General features: G+C 39.2%; 1 protein-coding gene across 4 annotated transcripts in view; it reads right to left on the bottom strand.

The window, feature by feature from the left end:
* LOC144050364 (protein mono-ADP-ribosyltransferase PARP6) overlaps nt 1–16,744 on the bottom strand; it is a 28,347-nt gene that overhangs the window by 2,526 nt on the left and 9,077 nt on the right. For 3 of the 4 annotated variants that reach the window (XM_077563523.1, XM_077563521.1, XM_077563522.1), the window contains 19 exons: nt 15,008–15,102; nt 14,732–14,792; nt 14,451–14,541; nt 14,216–14,282; nt 12,884–13,033; nt 12,082–12,232; nt 10,725–10,856; nt 10,444–10,539; nt 8,634–8,726; nt 8,332–8,457; nt 7,752–7,817; nt 7,519–7,586; nt 6,638–6,686; nt 6,395–6,507; nt 4,396–4,468; nt 743–812; nt 572–651; nt 435–501; nt 266–350 (listed from right to left, as the gene is read on the bottom strand). In XM_077563523.1, the coding sequence (XP_077419649.1) occupies nt 266–350; nt 435–501; nt 572–651; nt 743–812; nt 4,396–4,468; nt 6,395–6,507; nt 6,638–6,686; nt 7,519–7,586; nt 7,752–7,817; nt 8,332–8,457; nt 8,634–8,726; nt 10,444–10,539; nt 10,725–10,856; nt 12,082–12,232; nt 12,884–13,033; nt 14,216–14,282; nt 14,451–14,541; nt 14,732–14,792; nt 15,008–15,102 (1,733 nt within the window). The remainder of the gene's footprint in view (nt 1–265; nt 351–434; nt 502–571; nt 652–742; nt 813–4,395; nt 4,469–6,394; nt 6,508–6,637; nt 6,687–7,518; nt 7,587–7,751; nt 7,818–8,331; nt 8,458–8,633; nt 8,727–10,443; nt 10,540–10,724; nt 10,857–12,081; nt 12,233–12,883; nt 13,034–14,215; nt 14,283–14,450; nt 14,542–14,731; nt 14,793–15,007; nt 15,103–16,744) is intronic. The other variant, XM_077563524.1, reaches the window with a different exon arrangement.

Below are 16,744 nucleotides of genomic sequence, written 5' to 3'. Positions count from 1 at the left end.
TTTTACTCCTCTAGATGGCACTCTTGGTTTAAAGACGCAGTGGCATTTTAATCCATTTCCATTGCACTGACTAACCCTTCTTTAAACCAAAAGCATCATCTAGAGGAGTAAAAAAGTATCGCAAATGCTTCATGAAGCTTCATTTTCCCATCACTATTGGCAACTGGTCCAGGATGTAAATGAGATACGTTCCAGTTTGCCTGAGATTTGAATGAGGACAAGCGCTCCAGAAAATGGATGAAGCGATTTAAAGCCGTTTACTCACACAAAAAAGAAGCGAGTACAAACATGGTCCGACACGGGACACACCCAAATGTTGCCGTGCTTCTGCAGATCCTTGGATGTGATCACTGTTTCAACGAGAGAGAATACAAACAACATAAAGCTCTGGTGTGTCGTTAATGTCAGGTGCCTGACATTCGTTCTGTTTTTACCTTCACAAAGTGCAATGCAGTTCAGATTTCGACTTTGCAGAAATCTTGATTGGATTGGACGACTCTGCTTGAAATGGCAGAACAGCAACATGAGGAAGGCCTATGTCATTATGTTTATCATAAGTCCCGCCTCTTACCTGTGGTATTGTATTCATACGGTTGTAACGCTGCACCAGCTCGTCTTTGGTGGGCATGCGGTGTTGGCCTTTACCCATTCCTGCAAAGTGGAACACAAATTGTAAAGCACGCATGCACGCAGTGTAAAGTGGGCAGTGTGGACAAGGGGCTGCGAAATGACTCATTCGTACCTGAGTATCCAAAAGATATGCTGGAGATGGGGCTGAGATAGATGCCCTTTCCATATGCTGCTCCATGCAGCTTGGTTTGGAAAGAGCGGAGAGAAGGAAGGATCAGTGTAGCACAGAATCAAACTCAACTACAGCGGTACCTCGGAGTTTGAACATAATTCGTACCTGCGAAGTGTTCAAAGTCCGAATTGTTCAACCTCCGAAACATTTTTCCCCATAGGAAATAATGTAAATGCAATTAATCCGTTTCCAAGCTCCCAAAACAGAAAATTCCTAAATTAATTTATATTTATGTTTTTTTACATCTACAATACAGCAAAAGTATTTAAACAATAAATATACCTTACTTTTTTTTGTTGTGGTGTGATGGCATCAGTGGATGATAAATGCTATGTTAATGCTAGCTTTAGTTCAGTTCTTTGCTCGGCTTCACTCGGCTACCCGTTTTCAAGGTATGTTCGGCTTAGCTTGCTTTGCTTGGGTGTTCGAACTCCGAAAATGAGTTCAAACTCCGAGGCATTTTTTACTCTGATTTTTTTTGGTTGAAGTCCGAATTGTACGAATTCCGAGACGTTCAAACTCCGAGGTTCCACTGTATCAGTCAATCCAATTGTCACTTTTCATACCAAAAATGCAACTCATAATAATGATAAAATGATCTAAGGCTGGTTATGAAGCATCTAGTTGAGTATTTCCATATACCGGTATATCCAGTATGTCCAGTTGAATTGTGCCACTTGACCTCAGTGCAGCATTTGACACGATTGATCATAATGAAACGTGGGTGGGGTTAAATGGAACGGTCCTAAAATGGTTCAGGTCCTACTTGGAGGAGTTACTTTGTGAGCATTCGAAATGTTGAATCTGATCGAATGGCCATGACATGTGGAGTCCCTCAAGGGTCAGTCCTTGGACCCCTGTTGTTCCAGTCTGTATATGTTACCTTTGTGTCAAATGCTTCAGAACGCCAATGTTGACTATCATAGTTATGCAGATGACACACAACTGAATTTATCAATGTCCCCAAATGACATCAGTTCAATAAACGTATTGTGTCACTCATTAGAGCAAATTAACAACTGGATAAACGAAAATTTCCTTCAGCTAAACGAGGTCATTGTTTTCGGCAGTAAAGAAAAGTGGATTGCTGTTAGAAAACACCTGCAGTCACTGTCTTTAGAAACCAAAGACCAAGTTCGAAATCTTGGGGTGACCTGACTTTCATCCGTCATATCAAATCAATTATTTTATCAGCTGAAAAACATATCCAGACTGAAGGACTGCATGCGCCAAGCAGACCAAGAGAAGCTTATCCATGCTTTTATTGGCAGCAGACTCGATTATTGTAACGGTCTCCTGACTGGACTCTCTCAAAAGAACACCACACAATTGCAGCTCATTCAGAGCGCTGCAGCTCCAGTTCTGACCAAAACAAAGCCAGATCAGAACAATATCACTACAGTCCTTACGGCTTTACACCGGCTCCCAGTTGTCACACCGCGGTGAGGTTGTCTTGTCATTTCCTGTTTTATTTTGAAAATTCCGACTCCTTTCGTTTCAGGTCACTTGCCTTTCCTCATGTGGTGTCAGGTGTCAACCCTGATTCCTGATTGCCTCCACCTGTTTCCCTCTTGTGTTAAATGGTCTGCATCTCCCCTGTCTTGTGCCAAAGTGTTTTCGTCAGAGCCACTCAAGCCAGTCACAGTCCTCAACCTTGTTGTCCTGTCTCTTGTGTGAACTTTGGTTTGGAACTTTGTATAGTTTTAGTTAAGGAGTGATATTGTTTTGTTTGTAGTTTAGACATCCTTCCTTTTGGAGCGCATTTAGTTTAACATTTAATAGCCTTTGTTTTTTCCCTCTAAACGAGGAGTTTTTTTTTTGTGTTTAATAAATATCTGCCTTGGCCTCAAACCCCTATCTCTGCGTCTGAGTCCTAAATCTGCCACGTCGTGTCACCAGTCAGCTGTAGAATAGATTTCAAAATTCTGCTACTGGTCTAAAAATCACTGAATGGTTTGGGTCCTGAATATATTCAAGAAATGCTGACTGAATAAAAACCCAGCGGGGCTTTGAGATCTACAGACTTGGGCCAACTGGTGGAACCCCGAGTTGGAAGTAAACATGGTGAAGCTGCATTTAGTTGTGAATGTAATGTGCTTTCCAAATACCTTGCCTTGAGCCGCAAAATATAAATCTAAGATGAGGTGAGTCGTTTTGTGCAATGGTTCAGAGGTAGAAAGTCAGACAGAATGAGCGAATAAGTTGACGAAAGTGTTAGAGAAGAGGCGATTTGACACTTTAAATGTTTGACAACAAAGAAGGCACAAATTAAAGCCATCAGAACGACATGAACGATCATCAAGGTTTATAAATAAACCTCCCGATTTGACTTTGAAGCAGAGTTTAATCTATTTTCAGCGCGTCTCCAAGCACTTGTGTTGTGCAAATGAGATGTTTCTGAAGGCTGCGGAATTCATCGCTCCTTTAATTTGATCACTTACGTCCTTGAGAAGAGTTGGATCGCAAAAGTAAACAAACATTCACGAATGCCTTTTGATTTAGTGAGGCACGTACAGATATTTGATCTTATATTTCATGTTGGAAAGTTATACATCGCCATGTTGGTAATTTATTTATTTTTTTTCTGTAATGGTTCAATGCATTAACCCAGATAATTATTGTTATTTAATTAATCGCATGACTTCAATAGTTAACTCACGATATGGAAAGCGGAAACAATGTTAAACTAATAGAAATGTGGCTGCGTCTTTACAGTAATTTCATAATAATTAATAAAATTGAGTTGAAATTAAAAAGATGTACTGTACGATTAAAAAAAAAAACGAGTTTGATATTGATTTGTGTTGAGGTCATTTTTCTGCCACTAGATGGCATAATAGCCTTTGTAAGACATTGGTCACAGCTCAGTGCATTTTTGTTTTCATATTAAGAGCTATCTAATCTTTAACATGAAGTAACTTGTGAAATTTTGCACATTTTTAAAATTTTAAAATACAATGGTAAATATGCATTTTTATTAAATGTATTACTGCTAAATTTTGATGTGGACATGTCTGCAGCGTTGCGACTGAAATTCCCCCGGTACAGGTTTTCCAAGTAAGGGGCGGTCGTTAAAAAAAAATATTGTCGTTAAAGGAACTTTAAATTAACGCACTCATTTTGACACCCCTAAAAAATACACACACACAAAAAGATCAGCTCTTGTCATCATCTTGTCCAAGTATGGTGTGTCTTTACTGAGCACGTTGGCTTTTAGTTACTGACCTCCTCCAATGGAAGCTCTCTGAGAAGTCCATACTCACTATGGATCCAGTTATCCTTTGCATTCCGCAACGTCAGACCTAACCTACACCGTGCTCTAAGTGGTTCACCCCAAGAGGGTGCACAGGCAGCCTCCTAGCTTGCATTACAGCTGATGCCACAACAGGTGTGGCATCCACTGTTGCACACTCTGGCTGGGGGGGGAGGAAATTCTGCCGGTACACCCTGCTGGCTGAAGTGCAAATGTCAAAGCAGCCCAAAAGGGAAGCTGGCATCTATTAACTGCAAAAATGAATCAGCCGGACAGCCAGCCTGCTCCGTTGCAAAGCAGGCTGACGGTCCGAGAAGGCAAACTGCCAGGGTTTGCGTACCTGCAGTTTGGTATAAGAGGCGTTGACTAGTCCATTTCTCAGAACAGAGTGCCAGTTCTCTATATGGGAACCACTAGAGCAAGTGTAGGGGGGGGGGGGGGGTGAGAGAAAAGAGGCATGTGAATGCTGTCCTGGATGTGGAGTACAATAAGACAAAAAAAAAACACACAAAGTTTTTTTTTTTTTAAGTGTGGATGTGTGGAAGTGACTCACTTCACAGTCAACTAGTTAACTATTGTATCACTGTGTCATATATACAAACACTGGATTTGTACTGTATGTGCAGATTTCTAGAAAAATGGATGTGAGTAAAGCAAAGCTCTACCCTTCAGTGAGTGACAGAGGCCATAATTCAATATAGAATAATACACAGTATTATATTCCATAATGTAGATCGTGACTATGTGTATTATTTTAAATGTCAATGTTTTTGTGGAAAACTCATTAAATATATAATTCATTATTATTAAAACTAATAATATTTTTTTTTTAAAAAGGCTCCTCTTTAAGAAATGCCATACCTATGGCAGTAACAATATTAATTCCAAACAATTAAGCAAATAGGTGGTTTTATTTACAGAATTATTTGTGCTATATTTTGGGTACTGTACTATATTTTGCAGTTGCTTTCGGTCATCTGCTATCTGTCACAGAAAGGAATGTTTCGATTTTTAATTAACATTGTTACTGTTTTACAATGATGCAACTCGCTGTAGTGAGACATCCACTGACAATAAAAACAATTATCTATTGATGAAACAATTACTTGAAAATATATTGCCAGATCAGTAATCTAACATTGAAGTTTTATGCTGACACACTACAGGTTGGTGTTAATTTTATCCGCCATTTTTAGTCCGGTTTCAATCACGCTTGTCAGTTTTTAATCATAGTTAGTCATCCTCATCTTGTTTTTATTCAGTCCATTTTTAGTCGACTATAAATCTAGCATTTTAGTCTTTATTTTAGTCCAAAGAAACATAATTTAATTTGTCTAGTTTTAGTCAACAAAAACTGTCAACATTTTGGTCTAGTTTTAGTCAGGACAATCATTTAACCCTTGTATTTATTTATTTTTTGTCAGCAGATTATGTTAAACATTTCAGATTTAAAACTATTTCACATAAAACGTTCTCTCATCTTTTTGATGAAAAACAACTTGACACACAGTTACAGTATATCAACAAGTGGCTACTATGGCTCCATGCTATGAGCTAGTAAATTAGCCAGTATTAGTTAGCGCTCGCATTTACATTATTGTTGGAACGCTATAGCCGTTGGATTAATTTTACGTTATAACTATAATTGACTTATTTTTTTCTTTTCACTTTTCACCGTGAGTCCACTTCCTGTCTGGCCTATTGTGCATGTTGAAATTGCTAGCTGCAGATTTGTGTCACATGACAGTGTCGCAGTGACAGACTAGCAAAGACAAGATTTTACAAACTCATATGATTTTCATCTCATCTTTGTTCATGAACTAAAATGTCCATAGATTTTAGTCCAGTTTTTATTAGATGAAGTACATTTAGTCCCAATTATTATTTATTAATGAGGGTTTTAGTCTAGTCTAGTTTCAGTGCGGTGAAAAATGTGTGTTGACAAAATTTGTTTCGCTGACGACATTAACACTACTACAGGTAACAGTCAAACATTTTTTTATGAATGGGTTCATATTGAGGACAGTTACCTACAGTAAACTGTATATTATAGGTACTGTATTTGTGCCCAAATGGAGCATGTGTGAAAACACTCATCAGAGCTTCATGTGCCTTTTGTTCCAAGTCCTGATCTCACCATCACGTTTTTCTGGCTTCTCAAACGTCCCGGGAAAATGCACCTGCTGAGTGGTGGCGTTTGTTGTCGTGGCCCACTGGCATGTACTAAGGCTGTTATGTAACACTAACAAAGCACGCTGTCCAATGTGATGCCGCACAAAAACATTGCATGGGTGGCAAAAGGGATGTCACTGATGGGAGGGAGCAAAAAGCAGACTCACTGGAAGGCGAAGGTGCTGCCGTAGAGCTTTTTGGCAGTGCGGAAACGGGCCTCTTTGGCTGGAGGGCTGCTGAGCAGCAGGAATTGGTGGGAGGTGTGCATGAATTTCAGTTGCTACCATGATGACGACATCGCCGCATGAAAGAGGAAACCAAATGAGACAGGAAAGAGAATTGAACCCTCAAATTACACAAGGCAAAACCTGTTTGGTAATAGAGGATGGGAGGGGATTTTGATTTCCTACCCTACTGAGAGGCAATTTGACAATGTGAGATCTGTTACTGGAAATAATCCTGGAAGAACACACAAAACGAAAACAATCAATGCAACACTAGTCAAATCAAGTTATTTCAAATTATTGCTTTTTTAAGGAAGTAAAATATCAGCATTTTCTTGTGGAAAACTATGTATGTCCATGTGATTGACTTATTCAGTTAATATAGGGTGCGAATGGAAAATTGGACGATCAGTCATTGTGTATTATGTCAGATGAGATGTTAATGTAAAAGCGTGTTTTGCTTTTACTTTGTTTTTTTATGTCACCACATAAAGGGCACCAGCGAAGAAAATTACGACGACAACCACAGAATAGAAAATAGAATTTAAACTCGAATGGCAAAGTACATTTGCAGTAGCAAAACAACAAAACAAGTACACGTGTCGCTGTCCTAGCTGCTTTTACTCAGTCATTTACTGAATATCAGTCACCATCTTTTCACACTTACATGACAGTTAAAATAGTTATAAAATGTTATTAGTAACACCGTTCGTACGTACACTGCTTGTACAGTTAATAAAGGTTAAAGTAAATCAAAGGCAACCATTTTTATTTTTTTTCGCTTTTTTTCTTCTGGAGAGCTCAGTATTGTTCATTCGGTAATTTTACCGATTTGACATGTCATCATCATTGCTCTCTCTCTCTCTTTTTTATTTTTATTTTATTTTTTTAAATTTTATAAAGGCAACCATTTTTATCTGAAACAGATTATGTCTTTAAGTTGCTTATTATTTATCATTCCATTGCATCTCCATCTGCTATTATTTTCCAGGCAAATTTAAAGGCTGTTAACTTGCAAGAAAGAGCACATGGCTCCTTTTTTTTTATAACAGGTTCTCTCCACCCACCATTGTAGCAGGGGATGGGCCAAAGGGTCCAGTTTGTCCATCTGCTTCTTGATCTCCAAATACGAGCCCTGGCAAAAGCACACAAGCATGTGCTCCATTCAGCAAAACTAATACAAACACTTAACTGCCAAAATGCAAATAGCCACATCAGGATATAGTGAATACACGGTACTGTAATAAAAGGACCTATTTTTCAGTATATTTTACATTATGCTGCGATCTGCTAATTGTACCTGGGTCATTTCCCGGATAGACATGACGCTGTCCAACGCTTTTTGCAGCCTCTCATAATTCTTCTTCTGTGTTCATCGGTGGAGCCCAGCAGCATTTACATGTGACGAAAGAAAGGTAATAACATGCACACATCTAAAATCAACTGTAAGGATAAGCACAATGGTAAATTAGGTCATAAGCCAATAAGTCTTACAGTGAAGTTGCTCTATCTCGTAGCACGGCTTGTAAATTACTTATCAAATCATTGACAAAAAAATGTCACCAATACCACAGAACAAATGTGGTTATCCAAAGCTGAATGTTAATATTACGATATCTTCGTTATTGTTGGCAAAATATGTTATAATTACATCTCAATGGACTCAGGCTCACACAGAGAAAATTACATCAAATGGCTTCAGAATGATCAATAAATCCCCTTCTTTCATCAATTCTCTCACTTATCTCTCTAATCAAGAGGTTATGTATTTGAAATGTACCTTAATGTATATATATATATATTTATATATATATATATATACCTAAAAATGTACATTATGTAAATGCCGTTCATCCAACAGGAATTCAAGGGCTGCTGACCTTTGGGTTGAATGCCAACGTCTTGGGGTCATTGGGGTCCACGACAGAGGGGTAAGGCTCGAAGATGATGCTCTTGCGGGGAGACTCAAGCGCAGCTCGGCACATGGCCACAAGGAGATCTACCACCTGGAGAAAGGAAAAAGAAATACGACGACTGAGGAGGAGGAGTCTCTTAGGGTCGTGCAATTGCATTTTGGGATTATCGAACACATTTAATGACTTAGTTTAGTCGCGTAGCTCCCTGTCATATAAACATTGACTCATACAACGTAGCATTTTATGCGTGTGCGTTTGCTTATCACCTCGGCACCCGTGGCCACTTCCTCCGCAGCCCCCGACATCACACCCAGCGTGTAGAAGGAGAACACGCACAGCTCCCTCGTGCACACCGCCGGCTACACACGTGAAATAGTACATTTGTTTACACAGTTCATTTTATTTGCACCATTTCTAAGTAAAACCTGTTAAAAGAATTAGTGTAACCAACACTTAAGAGACACGAAAAAGAGTACATTTGTTTACAATGTTAGTGCGGTTTGTTGCTTACGCGCATCTCTACGTGTGTTTTATCCAGGTTGTTAGTAATCCGCTTGAGTCCATTCATACTTTGGATGAGACACGGTAAGACATGATAAGAGTAACGTATGTCTCCGCAACTCAACACTGCCTAACTGAGCCTTTTTTTCTCCCCCATAATGCCCAAGATGAAAGCCCCTTGCTGGACTCAATATGCAACTGCATAAAGGAAGTACAGCAATGACATAACGTACATAAAACAATGACATAGCTCTTAGCTCTTATCTCATACATAACCCGGCCCCCCTAAGGTCATTCATTGTGAGACTCACATCCTTTGGGCTTCTTTTATAGCTTTCATCCCAGCTCTTTTAAAACCAGCATCAAAGCATTAACTCTCGACATGGATTTATACGCAACAAAAATAAAAATGCAACACTTTTGTTTTTGCTCCCATTTTTTATGAGATGAATTCAAAGATCTAAAACTTCTTCCACATATACAATATCATCATCTCTTCATAAGCTAGTCTAAATCTGTGATGGTGAGCACTTTTCCTTTGCCGAGATAATCCATCCCACTGGTGCACAGGTGTGCCTTAGACTGCCCAGAATAAATGACCACTCTGAAAGGTACAGACAAGAAAAAATACAGAGTACATTTGTTTGCACCGTACCCCCCCCCCCACCACACACACACACCTCCAAACAAAACAGCACCTTTCAGAGTGGTCTTTTATTGTGGGCAGTATAAGGCACACCTGTGCACTAATCATGGTGTCTAATCAGCATCTTAATATGTGACACCTGTGAGGTGGGATGGATTATCTCGGCAAAGGAGAAGTGCTCACTATCACAGATTTTGACTGGTTTGTGAACAATATTTGAGAGTTTTAGTTTTAGATCTTTGAGTTCATCTCATTAAAAATCGGAGCAAAAACAAAAGTGTGTATATTTTTGTTGAGTATATATTTTTTCCTTTGAGTTTATATAAGAAGTGGTGGTAATAGAAGAGGATAGGTGTCAAACTCCGGTCCTGGAGGGTCGCAGTCCTGCAGGTTTTGGATGTTTCCGTTCTCCAACACAGCTGATATATGATCAGCTCATCAGCAAGCTCTGCATAAGCCTGATAATGATCCTGCTGATTGGAATCAGCTTGTGTTGGAAGAGGGAAACCTCCAAAACCTGCAGGACTTTAGAGGTGTCTGTCAATTAAGCAGACTCATTCAAAAACATTTGACTGTGTCAGAGTACTTTTGTCCAGTGTTAAAAACAGTGGCATGATAGTCAGGGATGTTCATGCTTCTTGTTTTTTGAGACTTGGGTTTAATAGAACTTGCAGTTCGAGCTGGTACCGACCAAGTTTTGTGAGCAGAGAAATCTGATTTAGACTTTTGTGACTGGTGTCGTGTATTCCATCTGTCTGTGTGGTTTGACAAGGAGTGGTATGAAAGTGTGCATTTAGCTTCCCATGCTAACAGCTTATCAAAAGGTAAGAGTTTTGTGCGGGTTGTGTTTTAGCGTTTCACATTACCATTACTAAGTTCATGTTCGAACCTTGGCCACAACTTATGTGTGGATCTGTCTCTTTTGATACCTTCAGCATTGATCCGTTCTGAAAGACGTGCTGCTCATCACAGACCACACAGTACTCATTAAGCGTGGGGATCCTCTGCTCGGAATACTTCATGATCTGGTCGGAGAAAACACAAACACACGTGCACACACAGGCGAAAACGATTGCTTAAAACTCCCTAATCCAGTGTTGAGATGTAAAAATCACCAGAGCTACGGAGTCACTTACATGAGTCGTAATAAATAGTAACCTCTTAGTGTCAAGTACAGTACATTAAAAACAGTGAGGAGATTGTATTGCACCTGTACTAAGAAGCCGTACTCCAGTGTGGGAATGTTCTTGCAGTGTCCGCCCGCCTGGGATGAGAAAAACAATTCAATCAGCTGCCTGGTGGTGATCTGTGCAGGAGCCCTGGCCGCCGGGACCGCCACGGTCTGATGAGTCAAGTGAAGACAAAGCATTATGGGTAACGATACGACATTATGGAGAGGGTGAAGGGATGGCGGTGATTGATGAGAGAAGGGAACATTACACAGTGGGTTTCAATAAAAAGTACACAGATACCGTACTTCCTCTAATAGTTTTACACTAGAGAATAAGTCATCGCCAGTTTTTTATTTCTAAATTGGAAATTGAGAAATCGAAAACTCTTCTATATGTGTTTATTTAATACAAATCGGGAAACAAAATACAACCTTAACCCCTAGGCGTTATTGTGACCATTTTTTGGCTTTTTTTTGGTTCTGACCAAGAATTTCAAAATAAAATACTGCCCACGGGTTAATTTGTTTCCCGCGAGAGAAAAACATTATGGTCGTATTTTGTTCCCGAACTTGTGCAAAATAAACATAGAAGATCAGATAATGGCTAGTTTTGTGTATTTCAATTTCCAATTTTTAAACAAAAAATGGGCGATGACACGCTGACGTTAAATAGTGACAGCAACAACCTCCTATCAGACGGAGGTGGGACGGGTCTTTTGTGAATATTTGGAACCTGCATGTGTGAATATCTTGAAACGACCTGACATTTGTCACAAAAATCAATGCGCGTGCCAGCTGTTCCATAAACGCAAGTCATGATAAATGAAAACACAACGTTAAAAAAAAACAGAAGTGTCAATTGTGGATATATTTGTGGATCTGAAACATGTGAAAATCGCGGATATATTTGTGGATCTGTAAAACACGTGAACATTGTAGTCTTGAGACAAATCTCGTTCCACACCCTGCCTCGCCGAACACAGACTCTCAGATTGGTGTTAGGGTGTACATTTCCGTACAATGCACCCTAGGCCTAGGGAATATGGGCTTTTGGGTGCCAGTCCGAGCTCTAATTTTAAATATGCAAGTTGCACCTAAGTATAAGTCACAAGACCATTAAAAAAAAAAAAAGTGTTATAGTATGAAAAATATGATGTACAGTATTCCTGCTCAATATTGCATAAATGCATACATAAAATCAGTTAAAATAAATAAATAATAATAATAATAATAAAATAAATGCCCCTAACCATTATAGAGAGGAAATACGGTATAAACTATGCAAACAAAAGTATTCAGGCACAGTAAAATAAAAGAAAATTGTGTGTCCAAAGACATTTGTCTATATAGGAAAGTGAAGAATGCCATATTTTGTGTGTGTGTGTGACACACTAACCTGGCTGTTTGGCGGATAGCTGAAGAGCTCCCCTTTCGGGTTCTTCATGGTGCATGAGATGGATCGATTCATGAGGCGGGTCACGCGGAGTTCAGGCACGCTCAGCTTCCCTTTCAGGACCGTGTCTTGAATCAAGGGGAAGCTTGGAGACCTTGACCACAAGAAAAATCATTTGTAGCAATTCCTGTTTACTTTGTATGAGACAATGCTGTTTTTGTCATTGCAAAGTCTGTAGCAGTGTCTGCTCGTGTTTAATTGTTCCATACAAACAAAACGCATCATTCATAATGACTGTTCACATATGCCAGTAATAAATAATGCATTTTTTGGCGTCACGAAGAGTGCTAGAAAAGTGCCATTAATTGTTAATAATTCTGCTAAAATAGCGTTGTTTTATGAAAAAATAATGCTATTCCAGCAAAACAAAAACCTAATAGTAAACTTCTATAACTACTATATCATTAAAAAATATTTTCTTTTAATGGTTAACCTTATTGATAGTATGTTGCGGCTTCAAAATTTTAAAAATGCTTTTTAACAGTTGAACATGCAGTGGGACATGACCTGTGAGTGCTAAAGAAGCAAACATAACAGTTTGACATCCACACAGATGATATTTCCTACGGGAATTTTTTTTAAGGGAAATTCGGATTTCAGGAACTACGTTCCACAGTAGTTCATGCATTATATTACTGGACTGTATACACAGGAAATTGACTTTTATCATGAGTTGAATACATTAGAATATTGATCAACAGCCTAACATGCGGAATATCTTGCAATAAAGAAAGGAGAAATTTACTTGGGGATTGGAGAGAAGATGCTGAGCCCGGCGCGGAACTTTTTGATGGTTCCGCCCGCTTTGAACCAGCTGTGCCTCTTCTCCTGCTGGGCCTTGAGGAACTCATTACTGAGATGCTTCCACTGCTGGGACGTGAATGTGCTCAGGATCCTGTCAATTATGATGAGAGGCAGGTGAGGGTGTCAAGCAGGAAAAGGTTAGTGCGACATGAGATTTATTGACAGGAAAGACAAATACTATCCATAACTAGAAAAATTACCACGGAAATTTTGAATGGGACTGCAATAAAGTACATTTATTTGTTCCCGCCACTCTAAAGTTAATTGCTCCACTCTGGCACTTGCAATACACAACAATGGGAGAAGGCTATTTGTCTGCTGTTTGCTCACTATCTTTGAACCCGCACAGAGGGGAGAGCTTACATTCCTTAAAAAAGATTTTGACACTGAGCTAAAGATGGGAAAAATTCCTACAAAATGAGCTAAAATTCGTATCGGTCGGATAACGTGTGCGTGCGCAGCGTGTCTTGGAAAAAGGTGCTTGATCTGTAATTTGTTCCCCCTTTCTCCATTCATTTCCTATGGGAGTTTTTTGGGAGTTTTTGGGGAATTGCGTCGCCATGGTAACTCGGAATTCCTAGAAAAGTAATGCTGCACCGAGTCAGATCGAGCCGCATCGTTTGATACCTCATTTGTCCCGGTGCGATCTACAGTACGGGCCGCATTTAAGCGGAAAACTCCGTGGAAGATGATATAATAACCGCAATAAACCCATTTTTGTAGGATAGTAATATGTGCTGCTTGCTTGCTACGCTCAGCAGTCCCATAATTACATTTCAGTTTCAGTGTAGTTTAGTAGTTTCATTTGTGACCTGCATGTGGAAACACTATACTAATGCGTAGTAGTATTTATTTTTTTAACATAAAAAATAGACTGATCTGTGATGCAGAAACTGAAATTGTGAAATCACAGTTGTATTAAGGAGTGTATGTATTCTCCAGAAAGAGATGCCAATTTCAGCGGGCCACTGCCTGCGCGATTTTGGGCCTGTTTGTGAACATATTTTAAATACCAGTACATGTATTTCTAATGCCTTTCTCGGAAAAAAAGAACGGAAATATTGTGTATGTCACAGATCTAGATCAGTCTATTTTGGAAAATTGAATAACATAAAAAAAAATATATAGGAACAATCTGTAAAATTGAATAAAATATACATTAAACAAAATCTGTTATTTTAGTTTTTTTTGGTTGTTTTTTTACAGTGTATGTCATCACTACAAAGCAAAGCATTTACAACTATGCAGTATACATGTACATGGCAAAACTCACTTTTTGAGTTGCAAGCCGAGGCTGAATCCTTCTTTATTGGAAGGCTGGAACACATCGACCGATGGCTCTGCAGACAGATGACTGACATGATTACACAGGGCAGTCGCGCCAAACGCTTCTCCCGAGCCTCCTCTGCCTCCTCGCGCTGCACGCGTGCTACTCACCTCCCACGCTCAGCGCGTGGCACAAATTGCTAAAAAGCGTCATCAACATCAACAACGACATCTCTACTCACCGGGCCCATCGAGGTACTGAGAAAGAGAAAATCGGAGTCTCAGAATAATGGGCTCTGTTCTGATTACTTTCCAAGCTGTTGCAACCTCCTCCTGAGTCAGACACATATACACACACACACACATACACGTGCACACATACACAACGTTAGCCTGCTAATTAGGGCAGTTTCTCTTCACATGAATAAACTTGGGACTATGAGCTGCATTATGCATTGTGTTGGCTAGATGTGCACAAGAAGAATAACAGCGGCGCTGCAAAATTATTTGAACGCTGACTCACATCAAGGAAGCCAATGTTAATGTGAAGATCGATGTCGACGTCGTCAATGATGCCATACTCCCTGATCAAAGACACAAGTGATAGGTGTTTATTCACACTGATTTTTGACCTCTGCCAGCCTCCAAAACATGAGGTATGCGGTATTGTTTTGATTGAAATATTTTGGCTTGTTCTTGTTTGTTCAGGATTACACAAAAGCTGCACAATTTTCATGGCGCTGACATGGGATCATTCCGAGTGGTTCAGGCCCGCGTGTGCGCGCTTGCGTGCGTGTACCTGACGGAGACAGCACTGTCGGTGTAGATGTCTTTTACTGCCTCAATGTCTGCATCGAGTTGAGGATGGCGGTAGAGGTCAGCGGCGCAACTCCCCTGCCATAAAAACATTGATTTGCCGTCAACCATGCAGCACATATTAGACAAGGGAGAAACATGTATCATTACATCCATATTTAGACAAAAAATCAAAATGGCAATACAGTAGAGTTAATCAGTTACTTTTCATGATTATGCAAAAGCTATTCAAAAGATTTACACAACACCTTACTTTAGTTTTGATAATGACAAGAAGTGTATAAATAAGGAATACAAAATTGATAACTGTTGAGATGTTATCCTGTTCTAATTAAACTGCCATTATAGCCACCATTGTTTTTGCAAAGTTGCCATTTTGCATTTTTGTCTAAGCCATGGCCCCCTCAGGGTCACGATTATCTCTATAATCGAACCCACACTGTCTGCACCGAAACCAGGCAAGTGAATCACTATATCATTAGTGACTAGCTACATTATTTTTTTTTTGGAGAGGGGCCAAATCGATGTGTGAAACGACATTGCCGGCTTCAGAGCAGTCCACTTCTTAGCAAGTTCACGCTCTAAAAACAGTTGGGTCAAAAATTACCCATGTATGGTTAAAAAATGGACCTATCCTCTACTTGGGTCTTTTTTTTTGTAAAACAAAATAACAAAAATATTGGTCAGATCCTTTACTTGGGTCAAAAATTGTGTCATTTCGTATAAAACAACCCAAAAAGTTGGGTCAAATTGACCCATAAAGCGGATCGGTCCATTTTTTATCCATAATTGGGTTACTTTTGACCCAACTGTTGTCAGAGTATAAAATGATGAAAATATTTTTAAGTGGTATATTTATCATCTTCCTCATCAATGCACTTCTGCTGGCCGGCTAAAAAATATCCCGGACTACTTGACAGCCTGACAGTTGTCCACATGACTCGCCATCGAGACGTTAAGTTAGACTCTTGATCGCCTCAGCTTGCAAAGACATTTCATGCTTATCTTTTCCCCTCTACTTTCATGTTCTACAGCAGCATAGAGACGAGCTCCGAGCCCTCTAACTGGATTTTCATTTCAATTACAGGTCTCGGACGATAACGCAGATTGGGATCGTTAAGTTACACTGAAATATGGAATCGCTGCGGAATGGGATAATGCTTTAAAAGGTGTCTGAATCGTGACAGGTGAACAGTGCTCTGCAAAGATACAAAGCACCACCTATTACTTTGTAATGCTGAGCAAAGGATTTGCTTTTTATTAATTATTATATATATATTATTTATAATTATAAAAACAAACAAACCAAAAAAAACACTTGACTTGTTGAAATCGCAGAGTTGGAGAAAATACACAAAAGGTAAAATAATCATAATAATAATGGCACATCTAACATACTGTACACTTGTCTCAAATCTGATTGAAATGACAGTTTTGTTTTTTTCTGTCTCATGATGATGTCAAATGACCACTGCTCACTACTCTTCACATCCATGATCTATTGTATTTGTGAGTATTTTTTTTTTATCCTAATGTTAGAATCATATTAGATTTATCCATGCAAAGGTATTTGTCGATTACTAACTTTTTTTGTATTAATAAACTTTATTTGTAATTTTGAGTCAGCCAAGGTCCGGTATACACATAAAAAAACATTGTAGCTTTTTTGTATCAAGAAACTTTTATATAAAAGTCAAGTCACACATAAAAACTATCGGAC

Source organism: Vanacampus margaritifer, chromosome 4 (genome assembly GCF_051991255.1).
Source record: "Vanacampus margaritifer isolate UIUO_Vmar chromosome 4, RoL_Vmar_1.0, whole genome shotgun sequence".
In the NCBI taxonomy this organism is placed as follows: Eukaryota; Metazoa; Chordata; class Actinopteri; order Syngnathiformes; family Syngnathidae; genus Vanacampus; species Vanacampus margaritifer.
Note: the sequence above shows the minus strand (reverse complement) of the source record. Positions and strands in the feature narration are given on the sequence as shown.